At 40.5% G+C, this 23,001-nt stretch overlaps 1 protein-coding gene across 2 annotated transcripts in view; it reads left to right on the plus strand.

The window, feature by feature from the left end:
- The window catches only part of SPATA13 (spermatogenesis associated 13), a 71,974-nt gene extending 50,934 nt beyond the window's left edge, over window positions 1-21,040 (plus strand). For both annotated transcript variants that reach the window (XM_088067663.1, XM_014250378.2), the window contains exons 5-13: window positions 3,267-3,403; window positions 3,973-4,152; window positions 5,173-5,358; window positions 7,414-7,593; window positions 8,239-8,471; window positions 10,892-11,021; window positions 11,573-11,945; window positions 15,718-15,792; window positions 17,003-21,040. In XM_088067663.1, the coding sequence (XP_087923789.1) occupies window positions 3,267-3,403; window positions 3,973-4,152; window positions 5,173-5,358; window positions 7,414-7,593; window positions 8,239-8,471; window positions 10,892-11,021; window positions 11,573-11,945; window positions 15,718-15,792; window positions 17,003-17,184 (1,676 nt within the window). In that variant the 3' untranslated portion in view covers window positions 17,185-21,040. The remainder of the gene's footprint in view (window positions 1-3,266; window positions 3,404-3,972; window positions 4,153-5,172; window positions 5,359-7,413; window positions 7,594-8,238; window positions 8,472-10,891; window positions 11,022-11,572; window positions 11,946-15,717; window positions 15,793-17,002) is intronic.
- Window positions 21,041-23,001: the final 1,961 nt, after the last annotated feature.

Consider the following 23,001-nt stretch of genomic DNA (forward strand, 5'->3'; position numbering starts at 1 on the left):
GAAATAATAGGGAAGTTTGAGAGATTCGGAAAATGATTTCTGTCAATCGGAGTGCACGCAGCACAAATCACGGGAGTGCAGCGCAGCACAAATAGGATTTTTGCTGGAAAACGGCATTAATATTGCAGGACGATGTTTGGCCCCTTTCCTTCTCTGTCTGAGGCAGCGCTGGGGAAAACCATGTGATTTCAGTGGGTGTTGAGAAGTTGCTGTGTGCAGAAATGCCTCCAGGGTTTTGTGTACACATCCCTGGAGGAGGCAGTCCCCAGTTACAGGACAGGCTCAGCTGAGCAACAGTTTTCAGGTAAAGAAGAAGCCACTAAGTTTTTGGGGCTTTCCAAACTGTAGGCATAGCAGTGCCTACAGCCGTAGGATCCATCAGGCTTTGCATTCTCCTGATGGGAACGGCTCCTGCCTTTGCTTCCAGTGCATGGACTGATCCAGCTTCACTGCGGGAGGACACAGATGCAAGGGTGAATGCTGGCCCATGGTGAATGAATGAGGTTGTGTTCTGGCTGGCTCAGACCTAGAGAAAGATGGATGGTTTGAGTGCTTTCCTGATTCATTCCCTATTTCATAGAGCAGCTGAATTAAGTTTGTAGTTTCAGTGAGAAAACGTCTCTCTCCTCCCCTGTTTTCCTGGGAGCAGTCTGCTGCAGCCTTAACACTTGTGCTGTTTGTGCCCTAAAAAATGATCCAGTGTGTGTCTGTGGAGCAAGTGAAATTGTGCAAAAAGTACCTTAATTGTTTGCTTCTACTGGAATTTTAGCTGGTATAGTATGACAAAGACCGATACTCTGAAGAGTGTTGTAATACAAGGAACTCCCAACTCCCATCCAAATAATCTCTCCCTCTGGATTGCAGTCATTTGAATATAGATCGAAATCGCATTTAGCTGCTTTAATGAAAAACAAATGCACTCTCTGGCTTGCTCTGTTCACGATGTTCAGGCTCTGTGGGAGCGGTCTGAGCGGCTGCAGGCGCAGCGCGGCCAGGGCCAGGCACAGCCAGGTTTTTGTTTCTTTTCTGGAACTTCCTCCCTAAGGGCACCCCATGATGTCAGAGAGCCGGGAGCTCTCGGCAGCCAGGCTGAGCGGCTGAGGGCGCCGCTGGCAGTTCCCAGCCGGCCTCGGCCTCGGAGGCACCGCCGGGAGCTGAAGGCAGCTGACAGCCTGTTCCTCCGAGCTGTGGGTAGCTCAGAGCCTCTTGCGATCCTCCACCAGCCCTGTAGGACTCAGCATCATCACCTGTTAGAGGTCTGACGGCAGCATGGTAGCCAGGGGGGCGATGGCACGCTTTTGGAGTCTGGAGAGCCTTCAGATGGGTACGTGTGAGTAGAACATGCTCGCTCTTGCTTTTTTCGCGGTGTTTTTTGATTGAAATGGTAGACTGTGGCAGTCAGGGGGCCTGAGACTGATGACACTTACTCTCTGTCATCTGTGGGAACCTGCAGTACTGGTGAAAAGCTGCTAGGAGATCTGCATCAATCCCAGGCTGTATTTTAAGTTTTTTGTGACCAGGAAAGCACACCCCTCCTTCTGGTATTTCTGCCTGTATACAATAGACAAAAAGATGCAGAATGCAAGATTTCACTTGATTCTACTCTACAAAGTCAACGTAAGCTTGTTCATTTGGTACAGAATAACAAAACAGCTTTCTGTCTCAAAATTGTAGTTTTTTTTGTCTGGAGTTAAATGAATTAGGTTATTTTGAAGTGCAATTATTACTGGAACAACCCCACAGGCAATACAGAGAGTACAGTGGAAATGCATAAAGGATCACTGGGATTAATTTTTTGGATTTTGCTTTATAAAATAAATGATTTAATGACATATTTGCTTGCAGATTTTTAAATAAAGTATTTTCAGTAAGTTTTTCAAGTTTATCAGGGCTCAGATTAATGAGTTTGTAGGGGAAAAAAATGTTGATTTTTTAAAATGGGAGTTCTGCATCCTTCCTGCTTAGACAGATTATACTGTTAATGTGAATGTATATTTAAAATGCTAGGGAGTAGAAGAGAATGGTTAATAGCCATGTTCTATTGTATCAAGACTATGCCATATTTTTCCATTTTTAATGGAAAGAAAAATCTTGAAAGTTTTTTAGTGAATCTGTGTGGAGATCTGCTTTGATCTCTCTGGCAAATTAATGCTCAAATGAGCAAAGGTGCTGGTGATGGTATGTGTGCCCTGAAGAGGGGGTTGCGGTATTTCTCCCTCTAATGTAAATAGCAGATGGCAACAGAGTGCCTGGTGCATGGAGTAAAGCCAGGAGTGGTCTCTTTGTGACTCTCATCCATCCAGAGCCCAAATCTCAGCTGACAGCCAGTACCCAGGTCTGAAGCACAGTAGAGAAGAGGCAGTGTCAGGATCCTGCTGCTCAGCCTTGCTGCTTTTTGGAATTGGCAGGTTCAGTAATTCTGTTTAAATGTCCCTTCCCAGGCACCCAGGAGTAAGAGCTGCTCTGTTGACTGTATGGCAAATTACTTGGGATACATTAACCTTTAGCAAAGAAGTTCAGTGCTAGCAACCTATTCTGAATTTGGCTTATTACTTTTTAATGCATTTTTGAGCACTGTATGATTATGTAAGTATATGTAAGGATAAATTAACAAGGACCAGAGAGTGCACTCAAGCACGGGGCTACTGGTCATGAATGCTTCTTGATCCTGGGTGGTTTGAAAGTTACAGGTGGCTTTGAAAGGCAAGCCCACTTGGACACAGTCCAGTACTGAGCAGTGCATGGGAGAGGTGGCAGCAGCCAGCGCAGAGCTGGGGCTGCACGAGGGCTGCCCACTCCTCTCACGGGTACCACCCAAACCATGGGAACCACTGGGTCCTTATGTCCCTGCAGGGGATGTGACGGTGTGAGGGCACCTGGCCTGGGGGTCACAGTGTCCCCACTGATTGCTGGGGGCTGCCGGGGCTCTCTTATCTGCCACCTGGGAAATGGCACCGGGGCCTTCCTTCTGATACAGATCATTTAAGGTTTCCTCTGGGAAAAAATAAGTAAGGAATTGTTGTAGTTCTGGGGTTTTTGCATACAGAAGTTTCTCAGTTTTATCAGCTGCTAAAAGAGAAAATTCTAAAGAAGAGTTTTTAATGACAGAAAGGTGGTTTTCCTGAGAGCTCTGCTGCCCACCACTTCTGCTGTTATTGTTTTATTCTTGTCAACAAAGGCAATTTCTCAGCAATTCCTCTTGCATTGTTGTCTTTCTTTGAATCATAAAAATGATGAAGCAAACAGCTGTTGCACTTTTGTTTTAGTTGCTGCAGATGGTGGGACTGAATCTTCAGCCTTAGTGGATGACAATGGCAGTGAGGAAGATTACAGCTTCGAGGAGCTCTGCCAAGCTGCTCCCAGGTACCTGCAGCCTGGAGGGGAACAGCTTGCAATTAATGAGGTAATGTCCAGGGCTTTGCCTTGCTGGAGTGACAGGACAGGGATGACAGGGATGGGGGATGTGGAGGGATGTTTTCCACTGTCTGAGATTTCATAGTCATTAAAAATTCAATGGCAGTAGCTAGTTTCTTTGGGAGGCATTTTTGTTTGCTCGGTGGTAAATACCCTTTTGTGGGTGAAACTTTCTTTTGTGCACTCTTACTAGCATTGTTGTGGCTATTGTGGTTTTTCAGTAAATTGTGATTCCTTCTATAATCTCTCCTAGTGTTTCCTCCACTGTAGGAAGAAAGTGGGGGAAAGAGGACAGTTTGAGTTGGTTTAATTTTCCCTCTGGGTTTTAAACCATCACAGACTGTAACTGTTACCCTGTGTAAGTGATCTGGAGCAGGAGTCTAATTGTTTTCACCAATGAGTATGTGCATAGATTTCTGAAAATCTGAAATTTTAGTTTTATCCTGTAACAGGAGTAATAGTAGGCAATCTGATGAGTTATGTTGATCTCTTTGTAGTTTATGAACACTTCATAGCTTGTCTTCTGTCCTTCACTATCTCATTTTCTTTCTATCTTAGCTGATAAGCGATGGCACCATCGTCTATGCAGAGGCTCTGTGGGACCATGTCACTATGGATGACCAAGAGCTGGGCTTCAAAGCTGGAGATGTCATTAGAGTTCTAGAAGCTTCCAACAAAGACTGGTGGTGGGGAAGAAATGAGGACAAGGAAGCCTGGTTTCCAGCCAGCTTTGTCAGGGTGAGTAAATCTTTTGCTTCTTTCTTTTGCACCATTGCAAGATTCCTAGGAGAGTGCAACAGTTGTCATGGCATTACATTTCACACCTGATCCTCAGCATGTTTATAGCTGAACATCAGTGGTGTAACCCTTGAGGACTTCAGAAGGAAAAAAGCAGTAGAGAATCACACCTAAGATCCCTTAGCTCCTCTGACAACTTCTCTCTTCTTTGTTTATAACTAAAGGAATTTCTCAAACAAGAAATTCAAACAAGAGCAGAAAGGTCAACCAGAAAGTCAGTGTATACAGAGAGGACACAACAGTTCTCATAAGGGTTGGAGAGAGCTATGCTGCATGGTTTTCTTGGTAAAATAGGGCTTAATTTATTATCAATGACATTGTGCAGGCATCTGGTTCACAGTCTGAGCTCCACAGTCAGAACTCACCCAGATTAATGACAGTCTAACTCTCAGATGGTAAAAAATTGAAGTATGTTTAGAAAATAATTTTAACTACCTTTGGAGAACCTGTAGGGAAACGTTGGCCGCACTGCATGAAGTACTGCATACACAAAGTGCGGCAGGTGGTTCCTCCCTTTCCCCTTCCTACATCTCTAGACAACATGGGTACTCAGAAGTGAAAAAAGGAGGTGCTGCTATCTACATCATACAGATGGGGCACAGGGAAACTATTTAAAAGTGGTTGAGTGTCTACTTTTGTAATTTTTACCCTTATGCTAACTTTGCCAAACACATCAACTATTAGAAAATAAGATTAACTCTGAAGAGAGCATGGACAGCACAACATGCTCTCTCTCTCTCTAAGGCAGAAAGTCATGTATTTAATCAGACAGAATTCTCAACACTTTATTTGAATATACAGTGAGCACAGTGAGATAAATCCTGTTCTGAAGCCCCCTTTGTAAGGTAAGAATATGTCTGTATCCCCTCTTCTCATAGTTAAAAGAAGTTTGTAACAGTTTTACCACATTTTGTAAAACTTTCTGCTTCACTCTAATTGCTTTGTTTGTTCTGGCTGCAGCTGCGAGTTAATCAGGAAGAAGTGCCAGAAAATTGTAGTAATATCCAGGATGAAGAACAAGATTCAGATATTAGCAAGCATCGCCAGAAAATAGCTGAAAACAGGGATCAGATGAGAACCAACGTTATACAGGAAATTATGAAAACAGAACGGGTCTATATCAAGCATCTCAAGGACATCTGTGAGGTACATGCTTTAACCTGAGGGCGTTCTGCTGACCTAATGAGAACAAATCATTCCATATAAGTTGAGAACCACAGTGGTTTCTCATATCAAAATACTCCCAAAATTGCACTTCTGATGCTGTCTGTCAGATTCTTTGTTTCCTCTTATGGCTTTCCTCTCTGATAATTGCCATGAGCCATTGCTTCCTTTCTTTATAAAAAACTTCCATTTTTGACAACAAAAAAATGTCTCTCTGACTGCTATTTCCATAATAAATGAGAGAAGAAAGTCTAATTTATTTAGAGCTTTTTGCCACTGTATAGAAAACATTGAGTAACTGTAGTAAAATAATTTACATTTCAGTGACAAAACTTCTTGGAAGTAACTTGGAAAGAGTATTTGCTAAGTGGTTTTTTTCCCTGTTTTCTCAAGCAAGGAGAATTTTACTGGCTGCTTAGGAGCTATGAAGAAATCTAGGTGTGTTTTAGATCTACCTTGCTTGTTTGAACCATAAAATGGGGGTGATTTTCTGCATTTTTTCTCAATATTTGTTGGAGGCTCACACTCGGGAAAGAAGCTTCTTAATATTTTTCACTGAAGTTTGCCTCTTCTGACTTGAGATGTGATGCATTTGACTTGTATTTGACTTGTCTTTATGGTTTGCATCTGGAATGGTACTAAGCAACCTACAGAAATATTCTTTGTAACCTTAGTTTGCTAGGTCTGTCCTTGTATTTATCGTGCTGTCATCCTTTAGTCCACCCTTACCAACAGATTATTTCATTCACAGCAAAGTAGACAAGGCAGCAGTATGTTTTGATTTTTTTTTTTTTCCATTTTAGATCAGGCCTTTTTTATGTATCTTGAAGACAGAAAAAAGGGAGAGAAAGGAAAAAAAATTGGTTACTAACTGGCTAATTTTAAAACATTAATTGTAAATTTTGTAATTTATATTCATTATTTACTTAAGCTAGTAAGATTGATGGCGTGCATGAAAGATCAAGGAAGAATTTGTACTCTCTGCTGTGTTGCTGACATGGTTAGCTGAGTTCTAGGACATGACTCTCATATTTTACTGACCTGTTAAGGCTTAGGCATTTATTAATTAATTAATTTTCTATAATACGTTTATCCCATACCTGGTTTCTAATATTTGGCAGGCCTCTGAATTTAGTACAAGCACACATTTTCCAAGAAGAGAAGTAATGGGCCATGCTCAACATGTGGGGTAGGGATAGTGTGCTGTCCTCAGAGTGAATCTGTAGGGTGGTGCAAGTAGGACATAAGGCTGAAAATACACTCAAGTTAGACTAAACCAGAAAAGCTACACAGATAGTAACCCAAATTTGCAAGCTCAGCCCTAGAATGAATCACTTAGGCTGCTTGTAGCCAGGATCATGAAGCTAGAGTATACCCATAAAACATGTTTTACATTCACAAAGTGTCTGCAGTCCATATTACAGGAGCCACACAGGAATTAGCTTTCCTTGTTTGTGCAGTAGGAAATGCGGTAGCTGGCTTGCAGCGCAGCCACTGCACAGCTCTCAGAGCAGATGGCTGTGGAGGAGACAAGAATATTCCTAGCAGTGCCAGCAGCAGCAGTGAGTGTTGCTTCCTGGTAAACCTCACAAGTGCAACTGCAAGGCTGTTTCAGCTGTCTGTTCCCAAAGCTGTTTTCGGGAGGCCTGCCTGACAGCAGCCAAATTGAGGAGCCTGGCAGATATCCCCCATCACATCAGTTAACCTTTGCACTCCCTGAGCCCTGGTGCCGTAGCTGCTGTGAGACTGTGAGAACAGCAGCTATTCCTGCAGGTTCAGTCCCTGCAGTGTACTTGTAACAGGGAGGTGCCAGTGGGCTTTACACTTGGGAGGTTCCCTGGTTCACTTGGGGTACCCCAAGAATCCATATGTGAACATCTCAGATGCAAATCTGAACTTGTGCTTCTGTGTGTAGGGGGCTGGGAAACCACTCCCTTGCCTGGAGACCACAGGGGTCTTGCCAGCTCAAATGATTTTGTTCAGGGTAGGACCTGTCTCACATCCTCAGACTAAGGAGTGTTTTTTATTTCATTTCAGGGTTACATTCGGCAGTGTCGCAAACATACAGGAATGTTCACCACAGCTCAGTTAAGCACCATTTTTGGAAATATTGAAGATATTTACAAGTTCCAAAGGAAGTTTCTGAAGGATCTTGAGAAACAGTACAACAAAGAAGAACCTCATCTAAGTGAAATAGGGTCATGTTTTCTTCAACATGTAGGTTGAAAAAGTTGATTTTATGTATGAAATTAACAAAATATGATAATCAAAAGACAATTTACCGTATCAGAAGGGGATTTTATTAACAAGTGCTTCTTAAATACTAAAGTGGCACCATTTTAGAATGTAAATTAACTTGCAATTAATTAAATATTTGTTTTAGATTTCTCCTCATCTTTAGCAATCACGTAATTTTGTAAACAGTTTTAAGGTTCCTTGTCAAAACTTTAATGATCACACATGAGCACTGGATTATTTGCAGTAATCTCATTTTCAGCATGCAAAAACTTCATAAAGACATTAAGGAAGGTAGGTAGTGGGGAGATAGGCTGTGAGTTCTCAATAGAGACTCTCTAATAGAGACTACAGCTGTCTTCCCCAAAGAAAAATACTTATTAAAATGGGTTTGATTATCCTTATTCAAGGAGAGACCTTAACTTCTGTGTTCTGACAAAGAAGGGTACATAGTTTTGGCAGCTACAAAGTAGATTAATGCATACTTGGAAGGCTGATCAGCCTGGAAACAATATGGAAACGAGTTACTTAATCTAATTATATATAATAGATATTAAAAAAATAGCTTTTCTCCTTTATGGACAAATACTTCAGTAAAGTTGTAACTTTTTTTTGTTTTTTTAATAGCAAGAAGGCTTTGCTATTTATTCAGAGTATTGTAACAATCATCCCAGTGCCTGCATTGAACTCTCCAAACTGATGAAGCAGGGAAAATACCGCCACTTCTTTGAGGCCTGTCGCTTGCTTCAGCAGATGATTGACATTGCCATTGATGGTTTTCTGCTCACTCCTGTTCAGAAAATCTGCAAATATCCTCTGCAGCTTGCAGAATTGCTCAAATACACCACTCAGGAGCACAGGTGAGAGAACTAAAATAACAAATTCTATAACAGTAGTAAAACCTAATTACTCAAATTTTCTGGGTGACACAACAGTGAAGCTTTTGAGATGAGGAACAAAGCTGCCATGGACCACACTAAACAGGGCATCTTGGAACCATCACAGTCAATCACAGAAACATTTTCTGAAAATGCAGCACAGGGGACTGAGAGGATGCAAGATACAATGAGGAGGAGTAAGTCAAAGAGGGAGAAGGAAAAGAAGATGGTGTTTAAATTGGATGCAGGGAGGGATGTGAAATTCAGAGTGAAAAAAAGGCCAATATGTCAAAAGAAATCAAGAAGGAAATCCAAAGAAGAACAGGGGGAAGAGTCATAAAAGTTGTGGATGTAAGAAAAAGTAAAGAGTACCTTAGGAAAAAAACACAACTTGAGCAAGTTTGGAGTTAATTTGTTTTAGAAACTTAGTAGTAATAAACATTACCTTAATTGGCAGTAAAGTACAGATACTAGATTTTCAGTTGGCATAAATAAAAATTGAATTGCAGATTATTAGCCTTCCTGGTATACCCCCTGCCCTGATTAAATCTTTGACTAAATTAAGATTTTTATCTGTAGGTGTCTGTCTTTTTACCTTGTATAATTGCAAGAAAAATATTCCATTGTGACCCCTGTGCTCAAAGTCCAAATGCAGCCTGAAGCAATGCTTCCTTGGCCAGAGTCAGTAGTTTAACCTTGAGAAAACTCCCCTTGGAGACCACAGGATTTTTGCTAGGGGCAAAATACGAGGTGTGTAAAGCACTGACGTTTAGATGTGAAATGCGTCTATTCAGTTCAGTTCAGTGACTACCTGGGAAGTGCTGCAGTAACAATGACTAACAAGTTTCTCCTTCACTGCTACTAATTTTAGAAAGGTTATTTTGTGAGCTATTAAACCTGCAGATAAAGTGACAGTGAAGTCTTGCCACCTTTCACCCTAGTACCTGTTTTCCCTCTTGTGCGGCACAGCATCCAGAGATGCCTTCAAGCACAGAGGGGTGCCTACTGTGCAGAGATGCTCACAAACATGCAGGCCTACGCCCACATGGAGCCTTGGGAAAGCTCCAGCCAGCTGGGGGTTTTGGTAGCATTTTGCTTTTGTAAAAAAATTGAAATTCCAATATGCAAAGCCTGCTCTGAAGGCAAGAAGTTGTGTAGCAAGTGTGGAATAAATACCAACAGAGAAAAAAAGGAACTGAGATAAAGAAGGGCAAGTGTAGCAGTATGGATATCATGTGGTCACCTTGTGGGACATCTCCCTGACATTAGTAGGATACTGTTATTGTTAATCTCACTTTCTGTATTCAGTGTGGCAGAATAGAGTTTCCACAGATATAAATAAAGAGAGGAGAGAATGCACACATTCAGAAGGGAAGCACGTCCATCAGCAGCAGCCAATGAAAATTGGAACTGAGACAGAAGCAGATAAAAAGGACAGCAAGGCTAACCCCTTGGCAGGATTTATTTCTGGTTCATGCTGTTGGCTCTGGCTCCCTTTTCTGCAAGAGGCATTCTGATAAAAGAGGAAAAACAGCTGCTCTGCTGGGACTCCTTTGGCAAGAAATACGTCTCTTCCCTTCTGTCTTCTGAGAGACTTCATTTGATGAAGGTGAAGGAGTGATGAATGCTGTTCAGAGGAGGAAAAAGACTGCCTGCAAGCTTAAGGAGATCTGTAGGCATGTTGGGAGCTCAGGAAAGAAGGAGAGAAGAGCATTGGGAGAAGGACAGGAGGATTGGCTGGAGGATTGGCCTGAGTTGATTGTATTAGTCCTGAAGCAGGAAGAGGCAGTTTGCCATCATGGCTCTCACACATTTGTCCCATGGAAATGGGATTCTTTCTTCATATTGTCTCCATTAATTCCTCTCTCTGGTGTTCTTGTGTTCCTCTCTCATCCTGTGGGGGGTTGCTTTTGGTTTTTTTTTCATGTCCACCTAGCATTCCCCATTTATGTTCATTGACCCAGCCATTTGGAGCAAGAAGGAGAAAATACAGTTGTTAAATGTGATTAAAGGAATAACCTTCCCAAAACAATCCCACTAAAATCTTGCTTAAAAACACAGTCCTTCAGTGAAATGCAGCTATTGCTAAGGCCAGTGGGTGTTCTACCATTGTTTTCAGTAGAGACTAGAGTGTTGCAGTTCTGTCTCCTTTGCCTCCTTTCACCAGTGTAATAATTTTCTTCTAGACAAGCCCAGCAGTACAGAACACTGAACTGTACAGGCTACTGTGTGGAGTTTGGAATAGCAGGAATCAGGTTCCTCTTTTTTAAGTACCTGAGTAGAAGGATAAGTGGATAATGTGGGCTAATACTGCAGGGACTGTGGTTGCATCATGTCCATGGTTTGTGATTGCATCATGTCCTTTGTATAAGTGATCCTTGAAATGTGCCTGCATTTCCCAGTGATTATAGCAACATAAAAGCTGCATATGAGGCCATGAAGAATGTGGCATGCCTGATCAACGAGCGAAAACGGAGACTAGAAAGCATAGACAAGATTGCACGTTGGCAAGTCTCTATCGTAGACTGGGAGGTGAGTTTCAGCCTGTGCTTTTCCTGGGCAAAGGTACTGTATACAATACTTGGTGTCCCCTGCAGGATAGGTCTTTCTGCGTAGGTGGTTGTTTATGGTGTCTACTTTTCAAGTGGTCATTGCTCAGTTAAAAGTCCAGTTGCTTCATTTGCAATGTTTCTGTTACTGATTAACCTTGTTTATAGTCCAGAAAGAGCAGCATGTATTAACATGGACACTTGCCTTTGAGATGAGATGTCAAAATGGAACTTCTAAAAATGCTTTTTGAATCTCATTTGGAATTTTGTTAGTTCCATCAGAATGGGAGCCTGTTTCACTGACTTAAATGTTTCCCTCTGTTTATGCAGAAATAAAGTAGAGCAGAACCACATTGATTGAATTTATCTCTGTGATATTATTTACATTGTGTGACATTTTCAAATATAATAATAAAAATACAAAAAAAGTGGGTGACTTGATTATATAGTGAGACTGGTTAGACACAGAGTGAGATCTTAAAATATGATTTGCTTACTAGACATATCTGTATTTCTATATATCTATCTTCCTAGGGACCAGATGTGCTAGCCAGAAGCTCAGAACTGATCCACTCAGGAGAACTGACCAAAATATCAAAACAAGGCAAAAGCCAGCAGAGGACTTTCTTCCTTTTTGACCATCAGCTTGTCTTCTGTAAGAAGGACTTGCTGAGAAGGGACATCTTGTATTACAAGGATCGTATTGACATGGATGAGACGGAAGTTGTGGACACTGAAGATGGTAGAGACAAAGACTTTAACATCAATGTCAAGAATGCTTTTAAGATAATAAACAGAACAACAGAAGAGATTCATTTGTTCTGTGCAAAAAAACAGGAGGATAAAAAGAGATGGATGGAGGCATGTGAAAGTGAAAGGAGAAGAGTTCGAGAAGACAAGGAAATGGGTGAGTGGAATGCTTTCTAAACAGCTTTCTAAAACAAACTTGCTTTTGTAGTTCTTTGTTTTGTACAGATGTGCACTCTGTCTTCTTGAGCTGGTGTCCCTTTCTTACCTGACATGATGTTTAGCTGTGTAAGTGAAGCTTATTCAGGTGTGTTTGCCCTGTCACTGTGGGCCAAAGGTCCAGGGCAGGTAGCATCACCCATATGATTCTGGTGCATTATGGAGCAAAATGAGAGATGAGATATGACAAGATGCAATTCACAAAGACCAATCGATAATAAAAATCCATCTAAAATCCTAGCACTTTTGTATGAACGATTGGTCAAAAATATCTGTTCATAAAAGACACTTTTTTAGAAAGCCAAGCAGCAATAACTGTAGATGTATACTGTCTATGTCATACAGTGGCACCTCCTGTGTCCAAGAGGCCCATGCAGTTGTATGGTGTCATCAACTACAGACCCAGCAATAGCAGCACTGGGCAGTGCACAGAGAAATGAAGCCAAACCTTGAGTGGGCAGGAAAAAAAGGTAGTAAATCCTAGGACCAGTTATACTGGTCCATACCTGCAGCCTGTGGGACACTCTAAGGACAAGTGTGTCTTCTTTGTCAATGTGTAGTTAGAGTTGCTTTTTTGGTTTTGCATTGTTTCATGTTTCCTTTAAGATCAGTGACAAAAGCTCCAGCAAAATTTCATTCGCAAAACATACACAAAGAAAGCAGAAACACTAATTAAATAAAATAAGATTCTTTTTAGTATTTTTGTTAGTGCATCTGTCTGTGTATGTTGGCTGCATGAGAACTGTTTTTCAGTAACACTCTTGAGGCTAAGGCTTTGCACTGACATCAGGTTAACACTGGAAGTGCAGTGAAGTGGATGATACAATTCAGAAATTATTAAAACTTAAACAAGATGCCAAATCTTGTATTCCATGTTCTTTTAAAACACCTAGTCACAATAATAGGAAGACAGGAATAGCCCTTACAGTACAAATATAACCCTTTTGATCTTAGTGGCTTTCTCTTATTTGATACTGTTTTAAGTATGATGAAAATAAGGCCTTTTCCATATGTATTTTAGATAGTCCATAAGCAGAAGAAAATACTTGAAAGTTTGCCAATTAATTCTAGTTATAAAATAAGTTTTAACCCTTCCATATTCCACCAACTGTTCCAATTAATCCCAGGCATCTTGAGTCTAGAGTAAACAATGAAGGAACCACAGCTAAACTTCCCTCAGACTTTGCAAACCTGACTCTTCTCCAGTGCTGAATGTCACAGTGTGACATTACAGTCAGTGTTGGTGGGCACAATGCTGATGGCTTTCATGCCTTGCTCTGTGTGGAGTTTTCTCTGTCACTTTGTGCTCACGGGAATGGGAGGTAGCTGCCTTCCCTAATTCACCCAAACAGAACTCTAAAATAGTGGATATTGCAAAAGGGTGAAGGTGATCAGAGGCTAATAGAGCGATGCTGAGGATCTGATCGTAATTTTCCACACAGTTCCTCTTACAACAAGGTTACAGAATGACTCCAGTATACAATGAGAATCATAATACAGTGACATGGAAGGATGCTACTGAGTAAAACACAGCTCCTGCACTTTTGTGAGCAAGACTGGCATAAAGAAGATAAAAAGTGAACAAATGAACACTTCCATTTCCATCCTTTCTAAGAAGCATTCTTGAGTTCTGCACCACCTCTGGGTGGTTACTTTGTGGGGCACTGGGAGAGTATGTTGAGCAAGTGACATGCTGTCAGTCACGCAGCTACTGAGGCTCTGCCCTGGGCAGCCACAGGTCTGTCTTGGTGTTTCTATTTCTCCTAAGTGACACTGCTGCAGAAATCCCCAAGCATGAGGAAACTGCAAAGGTGTAGCAGCTATAGCCCTAAACTATTTATTCTACTGGAACCTTATGAAAAATCAACATATGATATTCAAAAGAGTAACCATTCAACAGTGGTGGCACCGGCAGTGAGATTTGTTATAATAGCACTAACCTTTATTTTGGGGCGGGATCACAAACGCCCATGGTTGCTGAGTGCAAGAATTGCACAAAGAGGGTCCATTGTGCTTGATGCTCTTCAGGCACAATGAAATATAGTGAAAAAAAAGCAAAAACCAAACCCAGTTAAAAGAAAAACTGTATGTTTGATAATGGCACATAAGCGCATGCAGTCTTTTCTGCCCATGTAACATCCAGCCTTCTGTAAAGTTGCTTTTCAAGTGTTGCAACTCACTGTTCTGATGATCCTGTTTTGAGACAGGTATGATGGACCAGAGGAAAGGTAGTTGAGTTGTAATAGCTAATGTCCATCTGGTCTTGTGAGTCACAGTGGCTTGGATGCTTTCTCCATTAACCAGAAGACTGTTTCTTTTCTAAAATTTCTTCTTTATTTGGCATAATTGAACATTTCCTTTTGCCAAAACCAATGGAAAAATGCCACTATTCTCAACCTCAGGTTTAAATTTATCTTGTTGATTTTGTAAGCTATCTTGCTGGACTATACACAAAGCCTCTAATCTGACCACTCAGAGAACAAATAATACTCTTTCAATTCAGGACTGCAAATGGCATTTTACTTCTATTTTCAAAGACACTTTGGTGTGAGTCATTGTCTCTCAAACCATATCTAGCTTTTCTTAGCTTTTGTGAATATATGAGAGAAAAGGCCACAGCCAGAAAATCCTTCTCCAAACCACTAATGGTAACCCTAAGAAAGTGGTCTGATCTCTCTTGATGAAATTGCTTTCATTTTTTAAAATCTGTTTCCTTGTTTCTATAAGAGAAAAAAATCAAAAACAATGCCTGCAGAATAAAATAAACAGCTACCCAAAAATTATGGATGTTTTAATAGGCTGATTTGTAATAACTTTTTCATAAGTTCAGGATAAAAAACAAAGGCAGTTTTAAAAATATAGAGAAGCAAGGGAAGATGCCAAATGGAGCTGAAGCAGGCACTTCATTCTGGCATTGAACCACAACTTCTGTGCTCTGTCTGTTCATATGTGTGAAATGAGTGCAGCCTTATGCCCAGCATGAAATGAAACAGCATGCACACCCTGTTGTCATCTTGTGCAAATGTGACATTTCCATATGGCTCAACTGTGTTGTACACAGGGAGAGGAAACTGGAGTGCCTCTACCTGGGCTTCAGACAGCACCAGTCTCTGGTGCCACCTTCTAGCAGATGTCTGTCATCTCTGTACTCACCACAGCTCAGCCATACACCTGTCACACGACAGTAAATAGTGTAGGGTTACCCACTCACTTCATGTAAGTTACACGAGTGTGTGAACAGTGCATGAGAAACCTGAGTGAGGGATCCAGCCCCAGAACAATGCAGCCAAAACCACACCGAAGCCTGCTTCAGCATCTGCCAGATTTTGTGATACTCTCCTCTGAGTGAAGGGAAAGACACCCAAATTTGTATTAGCATAATAGCAGTGACTCAAATTTGTTACCCAGGTTAGCTCAGAGAGAGTGAAAACCAAAAGGATTCTGCACTTGTGATCTATTACTTGATGACTTGTAGATTTCAGAAATGTTTTTTGAAATCTCTTGTTACCTGGACTTATCTGTCATTATCCCAGTGGAAAACCCTCTTTAAGTTCATATGACAATATAAAACATACTTCTAAAAACTTCAGGTGTATTGCTGCTAAGATTTACTAAAAATTGTTTTAAGATACAGTTTACTTATTTAATTTAATGTAATCAAGTATTAGATACAGTAATTTTGTACTAGTGCCTTAATTTACACTTTGCCATAGGTATGGAAATCTCAGAAAACCAGAAGAAACAAGCCATGCAGAATGCCCGTAAGTCAAGGCAAGGAAAAATTAAAGGTGGGTGTTCAGAACTGTGTTACCTTCTTACTGTGTTCCATCAATCCTTTCATTATGAAAGCACAGTCTGGCTGTGACTGAGTTTTTGTCTCTTAAAAACATTTTTTGTGGTTTACCTGCAGCCGAATAATTGCCATTAACTGGTATTTTAATATTAAATTCCCATATCTCTGTAAACTGTCTGCTAAACCAGCTCCCTGAGCTTCTTCAGACAAGTCAGTATTCTGTATATTAGAGAAGAAACTCGAGGTAAGGCAAGCTGTAAGGTTGTGAGGAGTTGGATGCATAGGTTAAATTAGAAATGAGTGTTACAATTCCTTCCTTTGCTTTTACTCAAAGAGCTTGTTCTTCTTTACCAATTCTGAGCCGCCTTTAAAATGTCCTAAAATTCTTTTTGCAATCTACATTGTTATATTATTTACAATAACAGTCAAAATGGCTTCTTCTGGCATCCCTGTAGAAGGAAAGACGGACCAGAAGCTTATTTATCAGGAAATGGCTTTTTTATTCATTTCCTCTCTCAGAAAATAATCCCAGCAGAAACAAATCACAACAGATTTTGTCCTCTTCCATCTTAAAGTCAAACTCAGGTAAATCTCTAGTGTGCTGAGAAGAAAGTGGAACAAGATTTAAGTCTGAGTTTGGGAGTGAAGGAGTTGATGTTAGGCTGTCTTCTGTTCCCTGGGATTAATATTCTTAAAGCATTTACTCTTTATTAATCAATCGATAGCCCTAGAACCTGTCTGGATTTTCAGGGGAGTGGCTAAAGTTTGTGATTAGGAGATTCTGTTCAGAATGCACAAAGCTCAAAGTCTTAAGAGCATTAACCCAGAAAAACATATTTCAAGTGGAAGAAATAGCATTCTTGTTGGTAGCAGTATTTTACCCAGCCTTACTCTGAGAGCGGACTGAAGTACTAGTATCTGCTGTTTGAAGTAATTTCTTTGAAATACGAAGATTTACTTGTGCAAACTATATAGTCCACCTGTGTGAAACTGCTGCTTGTTTTTGGTATTTCTGTAATATTATTTTTACTGGTATTGTTGTCTTCTTAAGCCAAATCAATGCAGCAATTAAAAAGTCAAACATCAGAAGGGTCACCCTTTGTAGTTCTGTGTTCAAGATCACGGCAAAATTCATCATGTTCCCTGGCTCTGTGCTTAAATTTCCCTGGCTGACTCAGGCACTTTCTCCAACTGTTCTTCTGCAGGTGTGAGCTATACTGGGTGTCCGGTGCCTCCTCCACACCAAACCCTGCATCCCCTTCACCAACGACACATCACCGTGCCTACCAGCGTCCCACAGCAGCAGGTCTTTGCCCTGGCAGAACCCAAGCGGAAGCCATCCCTCTTCTGGCATACCTTCAACAAACTCACTCCCTTTAAAAAGTGAGAGGCCAAGGACTTGAAAGGACATCAACACAGAGGGAAACTCACTCCAGAGGAGGACCTTGGAGACACAGTCAAGCTTACTTGAGCTCAGCAAATCTCCCGTTTCAGAGGTAGAACCTTGGGTTCCCTTGAGCTAGGAATGCAGCCTTTGTATTGGTAAGAAAGAAGTTTGTTGAGGCTGCTCTGAAGTCCATGTTGCCAAGTGTCAGCATTGCTGATGAAGAGCAGTCTCTCTTCTGACAAAGACGACTTGCTGTTACTCAGAGACAGCAGTATTTGATCTCTGTTTCTTAGTTATGTTGAAGTAGTGATGGAATCATGCAGGTCATTGTAACATTTCATTTTTCTTAACCTTATATTGATGGCCAAATTTTGGATAGGGAGGAATTTTTCCTTAGGGATGTATCAGCAAGGAGTCTTAGGAGAATTTTCTCCTTCCTTCTGGAGCACTGAGCACAGAACACCCATTAAAATCTGGTGGAGATATCCCATGTGATTAGCCAGCTATTGCAGAATTTAGTGAACCCTAATCCTTCCTGTCTTTTTTCATTACATTGCCAAATGGCAGGAGAACATCCCGCAAGGCCTTACCATATTCCAGATTGGAACAGGGAAATTTCATTCTGTCCTATAGAAACACGAATAGACTGTGAAATGGACTGTAAAGATATGTGTGCATTTATTGCACACAAGTGGAAACAAGAGCAGCCCAGGGTATCTCAGATTGATTTATTTCAGTCAGAGCAATATATTGCATGCATGTACGCTCTTCAGTGTAGAGCTTTTATATCGCTTTTTCACACATTTCTTCACCTGGGAGACTCTTCTTTGTATTTCCAATATGCTTATTTCTCTGTGTAAAAAATACATTTTTATTTTCTCACGGAGATAATGTGAATGTACAAAATCAGAGTTGAGACAGTACATGGTGACTGCTGGGTATGTTACATAGGTCTCATGCTTTTTATTCATATAGCTGGACTTAGAAAATGAATAAATAGTAATGTAAATGTATTGAAGTGGTCTGGATCCATGTTTCTTGTACACAGTTAATTGACAATGGGTTTTGACCAATAACTTCAAAAAGAAAGATAAATCCTTACTGGAAGGGACAAAGAAATTGTGTGGACCAGAGATGGATTTTTGTCTTGGTGTCATCAGTCCCCATTGGAAGGGGAAGAACATGACTTGATTAAGGACAGCTCTGGCCAGCATAAGCAATCCATGATTTGCATTGCTTCAGTTCGTCTATGGCATGAAGCTGATCTGGGAGAATAACTTCTAAAAAGCCACCAGGTAGAAAGAGGATCCTGATGTTTGTAGCACTGATAATTTCTGCTTGCTTGGTCTCATCAAGGACGACAAGACTGCTAGGAATATGGAAGGAAATAAAGACTCAGTATGTTTCAGAACTGATTTGCTATGAATGTCTTTACAATACTTTATCCCATGCTGCTGATTAGGGGCATTACCTGATGATTAGCATAGATCCAAGGGTATTCTTTGACAATGGGCACAGTCAGCTTTGTCATGAGTCTGTAATATATGAAAAACAAACAAGGGGCTAAATGCTAGGCATTTTAACAACAATGTAAAAAAGCCTTATTTTAAAGATGTATTTCTTCCTACAACTATTGTTACCTCCATATTTTTATTTATCATCAGTGTTGTGAAGCCCACTAGTAACCAGGTTTTGTGATTTCACAAGTTTGTAGCCACTTCTGCAAAGCCCAGGTTCGTGGTTTTGATTTTAAATGACATCTTTTGACAACTGTACATTTCAAATGCCTTGTGTATATAGCTCAGCAATAAGGCTAAGTCTGGTATGCTCAGCCAAATTGTGCCCTGCATAGTGAACTTCATTGCTTGTGCTTTCCCATAGCAATGGGAGATGACCTAAACTAGTTAAGAACTGGAAGTGCACGCTGGCATTTGTAATGATCCAGCTGAAAGAAAATGCACATGGAAGTCAGTGAAAGAAGCTGCTTGTATATTTCTCTTGATGTTTAAGCCAGCCATTGCTGCTCAGATTTTTTAAAATAGATAATTCTAAATGCTCAGTTTAAACATAGGAGCAGACTTTCAAATGCAGGCATGGATGCACGCCCTTCCCCTCAAATGAGTAAGCCTTTTCCATTTCTTACATACCCATTTTTGTGGGTACTTGCCACGTTCAGGCCTGCAAACCAACGAGATGCATGTATAGTGAGAGTGAAGATGATGATTTTCATAATCACATTTTGAAAGACTTGTTCTAAGTGCAAAAGAAGGCTGAAGTTGGATTGCAGTGCTCACCCAGAAACTTTGCCAGCTGGACCTGAAGACATTATGAGATCCATGCTTGCATGTGTCTTTGCTGAAACCTACTTACTTCCAGCGCTTGGTTCTGTAGAGTGCTGCAAAAAAAAAGGTTTGGGGATCATTCTTCTGGCATGTCAGTGCCCATGAAGGCTTTTCCCATGTACTAGTGCTGGTGCCTTAGCCCTAAAAACAAACAGAAATGTTTGCATATGATTTTTTCTCAAGAAGTGAATTTCAAAGAGCTAAAAAGAAAATATTTCATGGTGCAGATTACTCAGGACAGTTTTACATATACTACCCTTCATACAGACATGGTTGTTTTGTAATGTTCCCTTTGTCTTTCTTCGCAATATGACCTTGCAACAGATTTAAGATTGAATATAGTAAGACAGGCTAAATTTATACTATGCCATAGTCTTTTAAACAAATTATATCGAAATGAAAACACACAATTATATTATTTAACAATTAAGACAAATATTCACTTCAGAGTCTGTGGGAAGGAGTTGCAACTAAAATGTACAAGTTTGAATTCTGGCAACTTTTGTCCCGATTCTCCTTCTGATAATAAAACTTACATATATATATATATATATATATATATATATAATCAGAAAGCTGTGATGGCAACATCTGTTCTTTTCCACTTGCATGTTTTAAGTTACTATAAAAAATTCTAGGGCAACTGCTAAGAACATTTGTGCCTCATTTCGACAAAGCCCAGCCAGAGCCTTCCTGATGGCCTGCTGAGCAGATAACCTCAGACTTTTTGCATGAGATGCAGTAAAATATACTTGTCCTCAAATGTGTTCCCACTGAGTTAGGAAAATGCCAAACCATAATTGCATCCAACTCAGAGCATTTGATGTATAAAATAATAAGATGGTTTTACAAGTGGCTCTTGCCATGCTAAATTTCACGTTGAATTTTAGTGGTCAGTGTAAGAACTGAGTTCAAAGACAGACTTCTCAAATGTCCCACATTTTAGTTGTCTTTTGGAAATAATTATATTACAATTTTGGAGCCAAAGGTCTTTAGCCATAACTAACACAGTACCTTTCTCTTGACTGCCTTTCTGCTTTTTTTTTTTTCCTATATGTGTGGCATTTGTATGTAGGAGATGCCTTCTGAACGATCTCTAATTTAAAACTCTTTGTTGTAAATACTAGGGATAACTTACATATATATTTTATTTTGGTAAGTGTTTTGTAACATTGAACCTTCCGTACATTGCTTTGTGCATCTTACCCTGTGTGTGTGCTGTTACACATTGTAAATGAAGTGTCCTAGCTGCAGAGCAGAGGAATTGGCTGTTGACAGCTGAAGTATAACGTACAGGACTGCAGTAGCTTGATGTGCATTTGTTCTGGAGTAACTGCATTGCAAGGTTTATTTACTCTTTGAACATTGTTTGTGAAATGAATTTATTTTCTGGAAATAAGTCCAAACTTACATTCATATTATTTTTCTTTTATTGTACATGTTTGAATTAAATAATATACAAAGTGGAAGTTCCTCATCTATGTCTTATAAAACTTTATTGCGCAGTTTTAAAATTGTTGTGGTTTTCTTTATTGTCTACAAAATTTCCTTCATGATGCAAAAATGTATCAAGTGTCATATTTCTTGTAGCATTTTAAAGAAAAGTCACACCATCATCTTTTGGTTTCCCAGTAACAGCTTTACTACTTCCCAGCACAAGTTCATTTAAACAACTCCTAAGCCTGGTTCTGGTATTGAAGTCTTCATTGTTTAGGCAAAGCCCATACTTGCTGGTGTCTCAGCCTGTGATTACTGAGCTTTACCTTGTCCTGGCAGAGGATTCACCCAGTACCCCTTGGAATACATGCAGGTGCTGCTTCTGTGGTAATAAAGCTCCTGCTAACAGAGGATGGTGACTTAAGTAGTCTGCAGTGCAGGTAAGGAGGATTAAATTCCATTTTCATTGGAACAAGTGCAAAACCATTTAAAGATGATCACCCAAAAGGCATGTTCTGCACATATGTGTGAACAGGCTTTCCTGCCTGCTTGATAGAGCAAGAGGCAACACAGCTCAGGATTTGACTTCTCTGATTCAGGGAAATTTTTTGTATCAGTATTCTGACAGGGCAGAGGGACACATCTGAAAGGTGTGCCTGTGTCCTTCCTGCTCCAGGCTGTGTCAAAAATTGTGTTTTGCTGAGACACACCAGCTTTAAAAATTAACATGCTTTGCTGAAATCTTTTTATTAGAAATGTTTTGACAAGTTCAAATGCTTGCACAGTAGTTGATTCGCTAATTCTTTACCTCTCTTTCCAACATCCAGGCTTTTCTATTTCTTGGTTCATCTCAAAGATGAGAGTTTCTCAAGCAGCCTCCCAAGGCAGTTGCTGCTGAGGTGGGATGTGTGCTGAGTGCTCCAACATTAAAGTGAAAGGCAGTTTGAGCACTTAGTGAGGTAGATTGGATAACATAAAAACAATACCCCAAGCAAACACTGGAGTAGGATGTAGCAATCAATAGGCTTTCTAACGACTGTGTAGTTCATGTGGCCAGGGTGAGCTCATTTGTGCATTTTATTTCATGCTTGGGCAGTCAGGCTAAATCCTGTAGATTGTTCCGTACTATCAGCTTTTAAGTTCCTTGAGAGCTGATCTATCAGATGGAGCTTTTAGTTTGCACAGAATTAGCACTGCTTGTCTTAGATGTGTTGTTGTTGTTTGTTTAGGTTTTTTCCAAAGGCTGCATAATGATCTGTGCTTGGTAACAGAGACAAGGACTCAGGACTTTTCAGAATGTTCCAGAATCAAAGGAGAAATTAAAAACTCAGCAGTGAAAAACAGCATGCCATGTAGCTTGTAAGGAAAGCACACAAATACTCCTTATACAAATAAATGCTTTACAAAATCTAGTTACTCTAACTATCTAGAGGATATGTAATTGTGAGAATGTGATAAAACCATATAAACTGTCAGTGCGGTACTTTTTTTGTTAATCTTAAGTCTCTGTTTAGTTCACTGCAATCAGAATTTGTCCAGTGCCTGGGCTGAGAACTCACGTACTGCCACTATTAGGTATTTAGGCTCTGATTTTAAAAAACAGACACGTGTGTGTGTGTGTGTGTGTGTGTGTGTGTGTGTGTGTGTGTGTGTGTGTGTACATGTGTTTCCACCTACGTCTCCTTTGTAGACTCCGTGTGGCATCCCCAAATGTCTCAGCTGGCAGCTACAGCAGGTTGCACCAGACAGGTGACCCGCATCCATCTCTCCCTCCCTCTATTTACATTGCATCATTACAGCCTACATTGCATCAACAGCCTGCATTGGGGGGGGGTGTTTGTGTGATTGACACCTGGACAAGATTTATCTAAGTCATTTTAATGTTTTAAGCATTCAGAGTGGGACACCTGCAATGGCAGTCAAACTACCCTGTGGATGAGCAGAGGTTGGAAGGTGTCCATCTACATCACTGGAGTCATGTCAGCAAGGTTCAGGAGAGCAGAGCTGAGAGGGCAGAGGAAGGAGTACCACTACACTT

The sequence above is a fragment of the Pseudopodoces humilis genome, chromosome 2 (genome assembly GCF_049639895.1).
Source record: "Pseudopodoces humilis isolate 2021_Gansu_Grassland_sample_001 chromosome 2, ASM4963989v1, whole genome shotgun sequence".
NCBI lineage: Eukaryota > Metazoa > Chordata > Aves > Passeriformes > Paridae > Pseudopodoces > Pseudopodoces humilis.